This window comes from Aphidius gifuensis, linkage group LG1, assembly GCF_014905175.1.
Source record: "Aphidius gifuensis isolate YNYX2018 linkage group LG1, ASM1490517v1, whole genome shotgun sequence".
NCBI lineage: Eukaryota > Metazoa > Arthropoda > Insecta > Hymenoptera > Braconidae > Aphidius > Aphidius gifuensis.
The window spans coordinates 30,873,068-30,889,596 of NC_057788.1; the positions used below are offsets into that span (position 1 = coordinate 30,873,068).

The 16,529-nt window shown below is 25.9% G+C and overlaps 2 protein-coding genes across 5 annotated transcripts; one reads left to right on the plus strand and one right to left on the minus strand.

Annotated features, from left to right (window-relative positions):
- Positions 1-5,996: 5,996 nt before the first annotated feature.
- On the minus strand, positions 5,997-16,379 carry LOC122860394 (chromatin assembly factor 1 subunit A-B). 3 transcript variants are annotated; one of them, XM_044164189.1, is made up of 7 exons: positions 16,107-16,379; positions 15,907-16,000; positions 14,186-15,574; positions 13,942-14,111; positions 7,952-8,152; positions 7,741-7,879; positions 6,839-7,667 (listed from the first exon to the last, which is right to left on the minus strand). In XM_044164189.1, the coding sequence occupies exons 2-7, from the start codon at positions 15,980-15,982 to the stop codon at positions 6,883-6,885; spliced, it is 2,760 nt and encodes a 919-aa protein (XP_044020124.1). In that variant the 5' UTR covers positions 15,983-16,000; positions 16,107-16,379; the 3' UTR covers positions 6,839-6,882. The 3 variants fall into 3 exon arrangements, with proteins under 3 accessions (XP_044020123.1, XP_044020124.1, XP_044020125.1); XM_044164188.1 differs by lacking the exon at positions 16,107-16,379 and having other exon boundaries at positions 5,997-7,667; positions 15,907-16,084; XM_044164190.1 differs by lacking the exon at positions 16,107-16,379 and having other exon boundaries at positions 13,942-14,108; positions 15,907-16,085.
- LOC122860397 (Wilms tumor protein homolog A-like) lies at positions 8,478-13,932 on the plus strand. Of its 2 annotated transcripts, none has more exons than XM_044164193.1 (3): positions 8,478-8,874; positions 12,447-13,172; positions 13,259-13,615. In XM_044164193.1, exons 2-3 carry the CDS (start codon positions 12,450-12,452, stop codon positions 13,553-13,555), a joined length of 1,020 nt encoding a protein of 339 aa, XP_044020128.1. In that variant the 5' UTR covers positions 8,478-8,874; positions 12,447-12,449; the 3' UTR covers positions 13,556-13,615. The 2 variants fall into 2 exon arrangements, with proteins under 2 accessions (XP_044020128.1, XP_044020127.1); XM_044164192.1 differs by lacking the exon at positions 8,478-8,874 and adding an exon at positions 11,134-11,786 and having other exon boundaries at positions 13,259-13,932.
- Positions 16,380-16,529: the final 150 nt, after the last annotated feature.

Here is a 16,529-nt window from a genome sequence, read left to right on the forward strand (position 1 = left end):
AAGATCTATCTCTAAATATATATAAAAAAAAAAAATTAAACCAAGAAAGAAAAGAGAAATTTTTATATGTATTCTTTTTTGTCTTCCAATTTCTAAAGGTTTCGTGTGTGTAAGCAAAAAGTTTTTTGTTTCAGGTATATAACAAATCCTTAATTCCTTAATTTTCTACAAGCAAAAATAACCAAATGAAAGATGAAGAGACAGTTAATTAAATTCCAAGAGACATCTCACATCTGTTGAGCAAAAAAAAAACGTCAAAACCATTCAAAAGTGATAAAAAAAATTAAAAAATCAGCCTACATGTAATTTTCGGTAATTTTTAATTTTTTTTATCTCAAATTGTTGTTGTTTTTTTTTTATTTTCAAAATGATTATACAGTAAAATAAATAAATAATCTTCTAGACTCGAGAACATCCATTTTCTCTGAAGACAAAAATATGTTGGGGGTCCAATAGTCGGCACAATATATACCAACAAAAAAAAAGCAACAAATATGAAAAAAATTAAAAAAAAAAAATATATATGATGAAGAAAAATAACAATAATAAAAATAATAATGACTATACTTTAGGAGGTGGAGAAATTGAACGAGAAACACAGCAAAAGAAAAGGGGGTTGTGATATGCCACGTGAGAGCAGAGGTTACTTTTAATGTCTCGCGTCACGCAGCCCAAGGCAACATATATTTCTCTTTTTCTATACATTCAGCATCAGCAGCATCAACAGCAGCATCAACAGCAGCAGCATCAAAAAAAAAATAATAATAATAAAAAAGAGATGATAGCAAGAAGAACTCTTCTGCCTCGTCTTCTTACTAATTTGGCGCCAATTTTCAAGCATGCCCTTTTCACCAAGGTAAAAAAGATAAAAAAAAATTAACCGAACCATATACTCACTTATACCACTGGGCACTGATTAAATGCTATATAGCTAAGAAGGGCCCCTGTGCGTCCCGGACCTTGCATATATATGTATGACGATATATACAAAGAAACAAAATAATAAAAAAAATATAAAATACGATGATAAACAAGAAGAGCGCGTATTTTTCCCACACTCGCCAACATGTAATTTTTTTTTTTTTTATATTATTGCACACGCGGAAAAAGTATATAGATAAATTTTTTTTTTTTGAAATTAAATAGCAGTATGTATCATGATATATAAGCAGCAATGTTTAAACAAGTTTTGTCGCGACCTCGCGTCAAATTATTGAAAGTCGCGATGGAGGATAACCACGCCTCTGTCCTCGTTGCTATCCAATCGACGATAAGCTTGGTAGTGTCGTTTGTATGTTTTTCCCTCAGCGGGTATGTATATATGCAGGCGGGGGATAATCATTTGTGGAGGCGAGCTTTAATCCAAGCGCGACATTCACGTTATTTTATGTACTTGAAATGTACATAGAGCAACACAAGTCTCTTGGGTATTGTTGTCCCCACTTTGGCATCATGTCACACCCTTTTATCAATAGGTAATTTTAAATTTTACAAGAAAATACTAAATTTATTTGTTATATATACGTAATTTGTTTATTTAAAGTTAATTTTTATGTTGATTGAATTTAGGATTTTTGGTTCCTTTTAAAATTGCGATGACAGGGTTTGATTTCTTGGGGCGTTAACATTTTCATGTATACCTTGGTTGACAAGTATATTGCCAACGAATCAGAATGCCTGAATTCTTTTTGACAAAAAAATATAAAAGCTCTTTGGTTGTATAAATTTAGAGCGCAAGCGCTTGTGAACTAGATAGCTAGAAGAGAGAAAACTGGACACCCGGCGACACATCGATCCACTGGTAAAACCAGCACCCATCGATCCATCTACCTATCTCTACCTTTTTCATTTTTTTTTTATATGTTATATATAGACAAGATTCTACCTTTTCATTCTTGTTCTTTTTCTTCTTCTTTTCATCTTTGTACTCCTAGATATATATTTATACTTTCAAGTACATTTCTACTCAACTTGCTTTCTGATTCCAGCTTGGTTTATGTATATATATTTTTTTTCTCTATGGTATTTTTCAACTAGTGAACGTCTCCTTTTTCTGATTAAACCAACTACGTAGGTATACTCTGAATAGAAGAAAAAAAAATATAAAATAAATATTTATTTTAATGAAATGAAAAAGTAAAAAAAAAAAAAAAACATACAACATCACTGATGAAAAAAAAATGAATATATTTTTAATGAAAAATAATAACTTATTTATATCATTTAAAAAAAAATTATTATTATTATAATTATGTATATCAGGTTATTAAAATTTTTTAAACTAAATATAATATGAAAAAAAAAATATAGATCATTTACTTTAATCAGATATAAAAAGACACTGGACAATAGAAATTGAAAATAAAAATGAGAAGAGATAAAATATAAAGGAGGAGGTTTCACGCCCATCACCGATCGATTTACAGTACCATCAGAATTGCTCCAGGAGGTTGAAAAAAAAAAAACAAAAAAAAGAGGGATGACTTGACGGTGAATTGAAGTGAAAAGTATATTTATATATATGAAAAATAAAATTAAAAAAAAAATATCGACACATTACATATAGCCAAATGGTTTTCTCTTTTTCTCCATCAGAATTTGTCTGTATCAGTTATCTATCTCTGTGTCGTGTGTCTTACAAAGGAGTAAGGACAAGGGGTGATATATTACGACCACCATCACTAACAGCAACAACAACAACAAAAACAACAATGTATATATGTGTTGCAGTTTCAACCCCAGTTCATCTCAATCTTTCTTCTTTCCTTTGTCTTTTACCATCTCATTCTATTTTTGTTCTTACACCCAATGCACCACTTGAAACCATCATGCAAGTATGCAACCCTCGTTGCACTATTTCTACTCTACAACATGTGCCTCAATTTGAAGGAAGATCCATCTCCATAATGGCCCCAAATGCCTCTAGCCTTCTCACCATATATTTGCAATAGTGGAAAGCTCACATTTTCTCTTCATCTTCTTGCATCTCACTTTAACTTTATTTGTAATGTAACTCAGCTTCGTTTACAAGCATCAAGGTACTGCTGCTGCTCCTTTTTGAACGTATTCATGTCCATTATATATATGAACAATTTTATATATATCTCTTTATAATTTTGCCTCTGTTTTTAAACAACAAACCAACATATAGTTATGATGATGATAATAATAATAGGTTCATGTTGTATAAAAAAAAAATGACCATGATTTGATTCCATATATATACACAAATTTTTTATGCATGACCTTGCAAGGCTATTTATTTTAACAGACATTTACTTATCTCATTAAATTTATAAATATTTAGTTGGAATGATAAAATTATTTCTTTGAAATACACTTCATCTTTCATCTTCGTGTTTCATTTTATTTTTTTGTTGGCAATAGGTATAATATGGATTTGTTTTTTTGTTTTATTTTTTTCAAGACTACTGATAACTACCATGTTAGAAAATAAAAGAAAAAAAAAGATAAATCAATGCTCCAATAGTGTCTTGATGTTGTTGAGTCGTCTAGGTTTTAGTCTTTGTTGATGTTGATGATGTTGATGATGATGATACCGTAATTTTTATGTATTTATTGTTGGTCATATATATTCATAATGATTTGATAGTGATGATGGTGAACAAGAGTGTACATGCGGACATTGAGTGGGAGCGGTTAGGTCATTTGATGAGAGAAGAGTAAAGAGAAGAAAAATAAAATAAATAAATAAATATATATAAGAACCAATGGCGTGTCAGTGATATGGCGTGCAAGTCGATGAATCTTGATGATGGTGCTCAATGAGAGAACTGAAAAGCAAAACTTGTGCAAAAGTGTCCCTTTTTGCGATCGTTGAAGAGGGTCTCACGTTGATTTTTTTTTTTTTTTTCTTTTTTTTTAATATCTACATTTCAACAGACCACGCGATATATGAACCACCACCCTGTGATTCTCTCACTCTGAATTTCTTTACAAAATTTTATATCCATACGTTCTCACGATCTTTGCCTCCATTTGTCGATGTTAATGTTTATTTTTTTTTTTTACGTTTTTTCATTTGGGATTTATTTCCATTCACGAATATTGCAATCGACCTCTTTTTATTCCAAGAAAATAATAATTTATCATCTATCTATTCTAATTTACCTAGAAAAAAATTTTTAAAAGAAATTAATTTAATTACAAATGGAAGGGACGTGAATAGAAATTTATTTATGTTTTTTTTGTCTGATGTCGCTCCACGCGTTGAATAAAATTAGCCACATTTTACATTTAGAAAATTTAAATGTTTTTCATCCAAAAGTAATAAGAGAAAAAAAAATTGCAGGTTGGTTAAAAATAATAAAAAAAAAATGAATAAAAAGATGAGGCAAATTATGAAAATCTATGGACCAGGCTACCGGAACGTTTTGGTAACAAACACCTGCCACCCACCAGCTGGATATTTTATTCAGCTATTTTACAATGTGGGCGGCGAGGGTATAATATACCAAAAAAATAAATTCTTTTTTTAAATGGAAAAACAAAAGATATATATATGAAAAAAATAAAAAATTAGAGCAAGTGAAAGGGGGGGCATCACGGTTGGCAGTGTTGGTGAATCCAGATTAAGCTTAGAAAAGTGAAGATTTATGAGAACGTCCCGCGTAACGAGCAACTTTTTATCATGCGATGGGCCTGGAGTTTTGCTTGAGGGTAGGATTAGCATAAGATCCACCAGCTGCACACTAAATTTAATACTAAAAAAAATATATCTAATGTATTAATCTATCTATGCATATCACGAATACCCTTAAAATTTCGTCGCATCACTTGGTAAAAAGGAAAAATTATAATAAATATACATTTATAATTTTTTTTTTTTTCTTTTTAAATATATTCAATCATCAATTTAAGGTAATTTCTTCATTTTTTTTGAATATTATATTGAGAAAGATCAATTGGGGATGATTTTTATCAAATATTTCAAAATAATATTTATAATTTTATAAAAATAATTTATGAATCTCCAAGAAAAATCAATTTTTTGATAATAAAAAATATTGTATAAAATATTGGAGCTTTTAAAAAATATATTTCTATAAAATTTTTATATATTATTTAAATATTATAATTAAATAAAATAAGAAAAAAAAATTAATTAATTAAAAACTAAATAAAAACTAGAAAAAAAATTGGATAAAAATAATATAGAAAAATGGAAAGAAAAAAAAAAAAGGGTAGAAAAAGTATTTGAAGGTAAAAGACGTTCAATACTGAAGTAGCAAACTCAGTAGAGCTCTGCGATTGGTTTAAATTTCAACTCGATGTCTACTATAGCATTGAAAAAGCCAACATTTGTTAAATATATATATATGTAGAAAACAGGTACATAGTTACCAACAAGTTACATGGTAAATATATATAAGAGAAACCTCAGACTACTCAACTGAGTTCTCTTGTGTACCCTCAAGTCCCTTACTCACAACATTCTATATTTCGTAGCCCACTGGATGCCAACGACGTCCAGAAGAGCAACAAAACATCCTCATCTTCTCATCTACCTTTTCGTCTCAACTGTGCTTTACTATTTTTTTATTATTTTTTTTTCATATTTTTTTATCTTTATCACAGTCTTCAACATTGCTGCTTATCTCATCTCATTCTCTCTCGTTTTTATAAATATTTTTTTTTTAATTTTTATTCTTTCTTTCTCTCTTATTTAAACTTTGAATTGAACATTCATACAACAAACTTTTGGAGACTCTCTCTCATCAACTTCAAGTCACTTAATTGGATTGAATTTTTCCATCTTTTTCTATTTAATAAAAAATAAAATTATTCGATATATAAAATAAACACTTGAAAATTTTTTTTTTCATTCAAACTTTTTTAAAAAAAAATTAATTAGTATTAAAATTAACAACACCAGTAAATAAACTAAACATTAATTTTTTTATTTTTATATAAAACATTAATTATTATTCTTAAAATAACAAATTAATAACTAAATATTTTATACATTAATGAAAATATCGTTATTTATTTTTTTTTTCACTTTTTTTCTTAACGAAGATTTTTAGACACTAATACCACATTTACTATTGGCAGTTGGAAAATTTTAATAAAATATTTTTTAATGTTTTCAGTGAAATTTTTAAGGCCACATTATAATTTTTTATCACAAAAATTAAATCTCACATTGATGTTTATGTGTGTGATTATTATTAACATTTTTAAATGATTAATTGTTAAGTTATAATAAAAATATATACCTAGTTAATATTATTTAATTTAAAAAAAATATATAATGTTTTTATGAACAAAAAAAAAGAAGAAAAAAAACGTCAAGGCATATTTTTACATAAATATATATTATATATATTAACATGTTTGATAGTAACGGTTGTTCTAATGTCCACATTAATGTACTCGTTACAAACAACATTATAAATGCATACAATTTACATATTTTATTAAATCCTTGAAAAATATTATCTATTATTAATCTGTTTTTTATTGAATCATTCAAATGAAGAAGAAAAAATGTAAAAAATAATTCTTAAAAATATATTAATAGTGAAAAAAACAAACAGGTAGAAAAAATATTTCGAAATATTTTTTTCGATTCACTGAGTTAGTAACATAGTGATGATGAGAGATAATAATCACATTGATATTTTTTATCAATGATGCGTCTTGAAATTTACATTGTTGTTTTACACGCAAATAAATAATCAAACTTATCAAAATTATTGTGGCACGATATAAAACAATTTCAGCAAAAAATAAACTAACACAATTTTGCTTGAAATTGAAAAGAAAAAAAAGAAAAACGTTTTTGTTTTTTTTTTTGTACAGTTGTCTGATTAAATTGTATTTAATATTTTTTTTAAATTTAAATTTGTCATGTTTATTTTAATCCAAAATAATTTCATCAGTTTGTTGTTTATCTTTATTATTATTTTGATTTGTTTCAATGATTTCAGGGATTTTATTAAAAGCTGGAAAATTTGATGTTGGTGGAATTAGCTCACCTCTTGGTACTGAAATTAATGTTGCTCTTTTTGGTGGTCTATTTAATGAATTTGTCGTTTTAACAGATGGTGATGTTGGTTTAAATTGTTTTTTTAATTCTTCTGTTGTTATTTTTTGTGTAAATTGTGTTATTAATGATGATGAATTTTTTTTATCTTTAAGATCTTTTTCAATTTTATCTTTTTGTTCTTTTATGTCTTTATCTGTTTTATCAAAACTATCATCAAGTATTGTTTTACGTTTTGGTGTTAAATTATATGACCATTGATTTGGTAATTTTATTTCTTCATCAAGATATTGTTTTCTAATTTCTTCTGATACATACCAACAATTTTTTAAATGCATTAAACCTTCATCTGGACATGGTATACGTTTTGCAATTTCACTTATTTTACTATCAATACTTGATTTAGTTAATTTAGCATCATCACCATGTGTTTTACTCCAAAATGTTATGAATTCATTAACAAGAAATTCACGTTTTTGTCTATTACCATGAATTAATTTTATTAAATGTGATAATGCTTCATCTGGTAAACGTGTTTTTTTAGGACCTCGTACTTTTTCATTTTCAATTTTTACTTCTAATGGCTTTGTCAGCTCAATTGGAATTTCACGTACCCATGCTTGACGTGCTGTCATATATTTAACAACCTTTTCTGGTGCTATAAAAAAATTACACACAATATTTAATAAATATTATTTTATATTAAAATAAATTTGTTATTGTTTACTTACTATTATCAGGATAATTATTTTCCATATTTTGCCAAAGAATACCAATAACACGTGGTTTTATTTTAGCTGTTTTTTCATTCATTTCAGCTTGAAATTGTTCACCAAGAATTTTTAATTTAAACTTTTGCGTTTCTGGTGTCTGCAAAAAAAATAAAAAATAAATTTTTAATACATTATTATTAGTATTAACAATATCAACAATAATATTTACCATGTCTTCTTCATCTTCTTCATCAGGCCGAGCTTCCTCATCCGAAAGATAACCATGTGGAACCATGAACTCATTGTCAACATCATACTCATTGTCATCAGCATTTTCCTCTTCTTTTTCTTCATCAGATCCACACAATGATTCACCTGGTTCTTCCTCTTCCCACTCCTCGTCAGAGTCAACATCATAATCAAACCATTTCTACAAAAAAATAAACAAACAAACAAATACAAATATTATTTAATCAATTAATTAAACAGCTTAATAAATAACACGGTTTTAAAAATATTTATTTTAATAATTTGCATGTTATTTTTTTTTTTTATTGTAATGACAATGAATAAGCAGGAATTTTCATATCAGTGAATACTTCCTTTTTTTACTGATAACAAAAACTTGAATAATCTCAACAGTTTTGAAAAAAAATAATAAATTTTATTGTTCTTAAAATTAGTTGTGAATAAAACGTCATTATCGAAACACGTATGATTTTTTTAAACCTAAAATTTAATAGTAATCAAGCAGCTTGATGAATAATTTGGTAGCTTTAAGCCTTTATATTAAAAATATTTATTAATTACAAAATTTTGACAGTAAAAAAAATATAAAAATAAATAAATTGTGAATAAAAAAAATAAAACTGATTCATAATGATATAAAAAATTAAAAGATTGGATAAATTTTAGTGGTATTTCTTGATTCACAACGCGGCATGGTATCCATTGTCTCATGAATCAACGTCGTTTTCATCCGTACACAGACATCAATTACGATCCAGCTTACCAAGACATTAATTTATTATCGACGCAATAGCACGATCGATCTGCCGACTATTTATTTGACCCCCCCTGAGTGGCTTCCACAAACCTCATTATTTGTCATGAGAAAATAAATACACAAAATCAATTTTTGACAGCTATCAAGTAAGTTATATTTTATTATATTAATTTATAAATATAAATAATTATATATTTATTTATTTTTTCAATTATCACTTTAATTTAATAATATTTAAATTTCATTATATATAGATTCATTTTAATAAAATATATATCAATCATAATATTTTTTTCAAGCGTGAGAAAAAAAAAAAGCTTTTTCGAAATTTCGATTATTGTTTAATTAAAAATTATTGACAAATTGTTGTTTATTTTTTTACACCCTTATGAGTCATTTTTATGAAACCCACAACTTTCCGGATCATCATCATCATCATCATCATCATCATCACACTCAAAACTTATCTTATCGCACGAAAAAAAAGCGTCAGGATTTTAAATTTTTTAACATAAAAAAAAATTCACTTGAACATTTCATCAGGACAAAATCCAGATTTTTTAAAAATATATTTAGAAAATAAACAGATTTATAATATCATTAGAAATAATTTAAAGATTAATAGTTGATTTTTTTTTTTTAAATTTAAATTCATGATTATGAATAATTAAGTTAACGAATGTTGTCACTGACTGGGCCATGTGTAATGCTCTTTTTAATCATCAATTAGAGATTATTTTTTAACCGAAAAAAAACTAAATAAATAAAATAATAATAAGATAGTCATACTAATCGTTTACAGGGTTTATTTATTAATCTATCTATAACAACATTATTATTATTATTGTTATTTATATGCGTGTTGTGGTCTTTATTATGTGGAGGGCATATAATCGACTAATGGATCGAGGGACTGGCCCACCAAACGAGTCACGCCTACTTACGATTTTTATCACTTTAAATGACCAACAAAGTATGAATAATATTAATATTTATTTATAATTTAATCATTAATTTTTTATATTTTATTATTATCTTTAAAATATAATATATAAAATTTATTTTTAATTACAACAGACAAACAAACAAACAAAAATTGATCATTTAAAATGAAAAAAAAAAAAGAGGAAATTATAATTTTTATTTATTAAATTATAAATTAATAAAAATATAATTATATCAATTAATCGATCACATGCCAATTGAGAAGGAAAAAAAATACCAGATTAAAATAATAATAATAAATAAAATTAAAATTAACATTTTTTAAAATTAATTTTTAAACCTCATTGGTTTATTATTTTTATATAATTTTTTTATCAGTGTAAATGACTGCACTGGAGCATACCACGGCGTGAAATCAATCATGTATCTCTGTGAGAAATACGATCAATCGATAAAAGAGCATGGTAGTTGTGTTTTTTTTATAATTTTATAATTTTTTTTTCATGATGCCACAACGTTATTGCGATAATAAAAATAATAAATAACTCATCGATAGAAAATAGTATATAACGCACGTGAAATGCGCAAGGATCACATGCAATTAAAAAAAAAATAATAATAAAATCAAAGGACTGATAAATAATAATTGATGCAATGCCGCAATCCGATTATCTATATCAGTAGAAATTAATTTTTTAAATTTATAAATAATTATTTAAAAATTATTACATTTATTTATTAGTCATTTTAAATTGACTATTTAATAAATATTTTATTATTTTTTTAAATTAATTATTATATAAAAATTTATGTAATTTTCCAGGTCATTGCAAATGGAAATTTTTTTTTTTATTTTAAATACATATCACAGCACAGTGAGTGTGTGACAATCTTGTGCTCTTATCAGGTGTTGTAAAAAAAAATTTTTTTAATTTGAAAAAATATTAATTCAAGATATTGTTTGATTTAAATTACCAAAAAAATAATCAGATGTAGCACCTGATGAATGGTGTTCATCATGAAATTGTCAAAAATATATTTGAAAAAAAAAAAATTAATTGACCTAAAAAAAAGCTTGGATAATTAATTTGTATAATTTTTTTTCTTTTAATTAAATTGTCGATAGAGATATCTTCAACTCAGTTATTTAAGCCACCTATCATTCAATTTTCATTCACATTATTCAACTGGATATATGAAGGTTGGAACGTCGATGAATTTAAACACATTTGATAAAAATTAAAACATTCCAAAATAACCATGGAATTCATTGAAGAATTCAAAACATTATTGAGTTTCAAAATGTTAATTATTTAATCTATTTGAATTTACATTTTTTTTGCTAAATTAAGTCATTTTATAATCATGAAAAAAATTTATACATCAACAAAGTAAATAATAATTAAAAATTGCACATGTTAATTTGACTTTTAAAATTATCTGATGATCGTTATAAATATATTTATAAATTAGAATATCATTTGTTATTTTTATTTTTTGATTTTTTGATGAATATCCCTGGGGATTGATCTTGGTGCCGTCACCGAGTGGCACCAGAGGTCTGATTATCTTTTGCGCCTTGACGCGACGAGACAAAACGCAACGTCACATAGTTGGCCAGTTCCAAAACGCCATTAACATGTATATACGTATTTTTTTTATTTTATTTTTTTCTTCTCTTTTTTAATAAACAGATGAGACAAAATAAAAATGAGACTCAAGTGGTGGTGGTGGTATTCTTATCTTCTCTTTTAACCACCTTACACTAAATATCTGTTTGAAACTGTGAACCAGTTCCGGATTGTCACTCCAACTGATCACTTGTTTTATATATATTTTTTTTTCAAATTTAATTTGTTATTTAGCTTCTATTTACTGACATTAATTCTTATCATATTGTCAACATCATCAACAAGTGCACATAAACTTGAATAAATTTTTTATTTCAATATTATTTTTATCACTTGAATTCCTTGATATTTTTTTATTTCAAATATTTAAAATTATTTAATCAACTTTTTAAAGTCCAACAGTATTTTTTTTTTTTTCACCAATTTATTTTGAGATATTTTGACAGTTGTTGGAGATGATTGAAAACACGTCAATGTTTGATGTGAGTATTTAGTGACCCCTGGGTCGAAGATAAGTAATAACTTCAATCAACGTGAAAAAAAATTTTAAAAAACTTTTATTTTTTTTTTTTTTTTATATAACGTTATTTACACTTGATATGAAATTTTTAAAAAATACAACTCATTGAATTGTTTTTTAAATTAAAAATAAAATTGACATAAAAGTGCAAAAGGTCATCATTACATTGATGATTATCACAAGCCAAAGAAATAATATTTAAAAATAAAAAAAATAAATAAATTTATTTGCATTTAATATTTGTTTCTTGTCGCTGTAACAAACGTTGTCAACCAGTTGAGATATTGAACATGAAATCACAATGACTTGGCAAACAAGAAACATAAAATGATTTAAAAAAAAAAAAAAAGAAAAATTATAATCTCATGTAGAAGTTGTTGATTTATTTTTTTATAACGTGCAAATGTCGATGGATAAAACACAATTGATTGAAATGTTAAAATAAAAATAATAAAATTGAATAATTATTGATAAGAATCATATTAAAGGTGTGCCAATATTTTAACATGTATTTTTCTTGTCATCAAAGTGATCCTTGTATAGATTTAATTCATCAAAACTTTGTCTACTTTGTTTACTTTATTTCCTTTTTATTTGAAAATAATTTAGAAATATTTTTCAGGAAATGACAGATGAAATGTTATTCTCAGTTCTTGGTTTAAAAATGGGAGAAACTGGATTAATTGAAAGCGAAGATACATCATTGTCAATATTATCAAATGGATATGATAATAATTACAATGATAATTCATCAGAAATCATTGATAATATATCAAATTTATCAGAATGTTATACTGATTTAAGTCATTCATCGTCAGATGGTACATGGACAGATTGGTCATCAACAAATGTATCATCACCATCAGATTATTTTGGTGATATTGGAGAAATTGATTATGATCTTGATTGGTGTCTTGATAATAATTGGAATATTAGTTTACCAGACAGAACACCATTGTGTACATCAGGATGTGAAAGATTTCTTAATTTACCATTAACAAATATTGATCAATCACAAAATCAAAATCAACAAATTCTACAACAACAAGATCAACAACAAGAACAATATTCACATCAATATGATCATCATCATCATCATCATAATCAATACCCACAATTATTTCAACATGATGAATCGTTAATTGTACTGGGTATTGATTTAAAATCATTAGAAAATAATATACCAAATGATTTTACCAATAGCAACAATCAGAGTGGTGATAATAATATGATTATTTCAACGTCAGCAAATGCAGCTTTAGCAACACATGATTATACTAATAGAAGTATTGAACAGGCAGCAGCAGATGAACGTTGTTTTCCTTGTACATATCAAGGATGTATGAAGGTTAATATTTTATTTTAATAATTGTTTTTATTTGTTATTGATGATTCAATTTTGATAATGATTATATTTTGTTTTCTTTTGGATAGGTCTATGCAAAAGCATCACATTTAAAAGCACATCTACGACGTCATACTGGTGAAAAACCATTTGCCTGTACCTGGTCAGGTTGTGGCTGGCGTTTCAGTAGATCAGATGAATTAGCAAGACACAAAAGATCACATTCTGGTGTTAAACCCTATCCATGTGAAATGTGTAATAAAAGATTTGCAAGAAGTGATCATTTAGCAAAACATCGTAAAGTACATCGTAAAAATAATAATTACTCATCAATGTTACAAAATAATCGTAATTATCATCATGCTGATAAAATAAATAATATTTAACTCAAATTATTAACAATCACCAAAGACATCAAGCCAATTTTTTACATTTTTTTTTTTTGGCTTATATTCAGTACTTAAGAATCAACTATCAATTTGTAGATAAAACAAAAAAAAAAGTATTCTTTTTTTCTTTTTCATTATGTCTTTTATAAAAAAAAAACAAATATAAAAACAAAAAAAATATTTTTTAATTTTTGGTAAATGCAACTAAAGCCATGACTAACTTTTAGATAATTTTTTTTTTTTTTTATTTTAAAAATTAAACGAGTCGTTAAAAAATTAATACTTGATTGGATTTTTTTTTTGTTTTGAATATTGCGGCAGTTATACTTATCATGACAATTAGAAATAAATAAATAATAAATAGTAAAAAATAATGTACTTACAGTATCTTTGTTGAATGGTTTTTTTGGATTAATTTTATCACTTTTTTTTCTCCATGTACCCCAGTATGGTGGACGACGATTTTCAGTGAATGACAATAATTTTGCTCGTTGTTTTTCCGTAACAGCTGTTGATTGATCAACGACATTAATATTGTCAACATCATCTTCTTCTAAAAAAATTAATAAATAATTAATTTTACTACGTGAAATAATTAATAATAATTAAATAAATAATTGCTATTACCTAGAGCAATAATGTCATCATCTTTTGATTCAGTTGGCCATGTTTTTCCACTTTTACGTATTTTAGAATGATTTTTTCTAACTTCATCTAGCCATAGTTGATCAGTATATTCATTTTTTTTAATTAAACAATTATTATCGAAATTTAGCTTATCTTCATCATTAAAATTTCTACGACATGCTGGTGCTATTTTCATATCAGCTTTAATTTCAAATGGCATAAAATTACTTGTTTTAATTTCTTCATTAATTTTATTATCAAGTTTTTTTGGAACAAAAAAATTTTTAAATGTTGATGATACTTTTTGTTTTTTTCTTTCAGCTTCTAATTTTTCTTCTTCTTTTTTACGTTTTTCTTCTTCTTTTTGTTCACGTTCTTTTTGTTTTTGTTCAATTTCAATTTGTTTTTTTAATTCTTTTTGTTCACGTTCTTTTTTTTTAGCTTCAATTTCAGCTTCTTTTTTTTTTAATGTTTCTTTTTTTTTTTCTTCACGTTCTTTTCTTCTTTGTAATTTTTGTAATTCTGTTTGTTTTTCTTTTTCAGCTTTAGCTTCTTTTTGTAGTTCACGTTTTTTAGCACTTGCTAATTTTTTTTCAATTTGTTTTTGTGTTAATGCACGTTTTTTTTTAATAACTGATTCTGGTTTTTTATCTGTTGATTGACTTTTATCATCAGCCATGTCATTTGTTGATTTTTCATTATTTATTTTCTTTTCATCATCATCATCATCTGATTTTTTGTCGTCTTGTGTATCATCTTCAGATGTTGATGTTACTATTTCAGAGTCAGATGATGAATCTTGAGTTTTATCTAGGGAATTTTGATCCTCATCATTATCAGAATCTGGTAGTGGTTCAGCCAAAACATCATTACTTGATTCATCACAAACCACATTTGTTTTATCTAAATTATCAAGTGAATCATTTGATACTGTCATTGGCTCAACACTGTCCCCATCATCACATCTATTTAACAAAACAATTGGTAATTTATTTTCAACTTCAACTTTTAATTGAGCAGGTGATGACACTTGTGATTTTTTATCAGCAACTGGTGATGACACCTTTGTAGACACTACACTAATTTTTGTCAAAAATTTTGATATATCTCCGTGCTTTGTTGAATTTGTTTTTTTGTCATTCAAATGACTGGCAATATCTGATGAATCAATTGAATTTACATTAACATCTACCTCATTTGTTTTGTTGTCTTTTTCATGAATTGATTCAACATCAATAACTTCAGCAAATTTTAGAGAGTTTTCTTTTTTACCAATTTTTTGTACTTTTGGACTTTTACAACTTGTTGGTGATGGTGATGATAATTTACGTTTTTTATTTGACGTATTTGGTGATCCTAATGATGATACCGTTTGAAATGGTAAACGTGCTAAAAAAAAGCAACAATAAATAAGTAAAACAAATTAATTTAAATATTTAATCATTAGATATTTCAACAGCAACATTTGATAAATAAATAAATCAACTTCTTTCATTTAAAAGTTAACCAAGAAGTCAATTAGCTAACTAACAACAATTAATATTCATCAAAACAATAATAAAAAATTATTCAATTAAATTAAAATTAAACTTGTTTATTGTATTATAATAGCTTGTTTATTATTGTTTAAATTACTTGTTGTCAATTTGTTATTGTTGATGTTTGACAACAACAATGACAATTGTTTGTTTGAAGTAATAATAAATAACAAATTGACTTACTTTGTTTGAGTTTTTTTTCCTTGGGTGGCTGGAGCACTAGAGCAACAGATTCTTCATGTTCCTTATTGCTCTCCATTATTTTAATATCAGTTATCTGTCAATATAACAAAATTATAAACAATAATAATTGTGAACCAAATCAAACGCCGACAAGACAATAAATAATAATAATATCTGCTTTTAACCTTACAAACACTTACAAGAAATCCACGCTATTTAAGATTATTTTTTCTCTCTCTCTTTCTCTCTCAACCTGAGCTTTTGATGTCTTTTTCTTATTTTTATGTTGTTGACAGTTACCATTTGCAATTGTTTATTTGGCGCGTAATTTCAAAACGACATAAATTACTATCTGTTATGTTTGTCAATTTATTAAATCACAATTTTTAATCAACGTAAAAAAATATAATTAATGGTCAATTGATGTTTTTTAATTTTAATAAGTTATTTATAAATATTTATATCAAGTTTTAGAGAATGCAAATTAAATTGGGAGAAGGGATACACCATAGATGCACTAAAAATTCAAGATGAGCAACGAAATGTTGTTTTTTTTCTCAAGATTAAAGTGGGGATTCGAAATATGTCATTGGCTCATTTTCAATTTCAGCGGTTAATTCAAA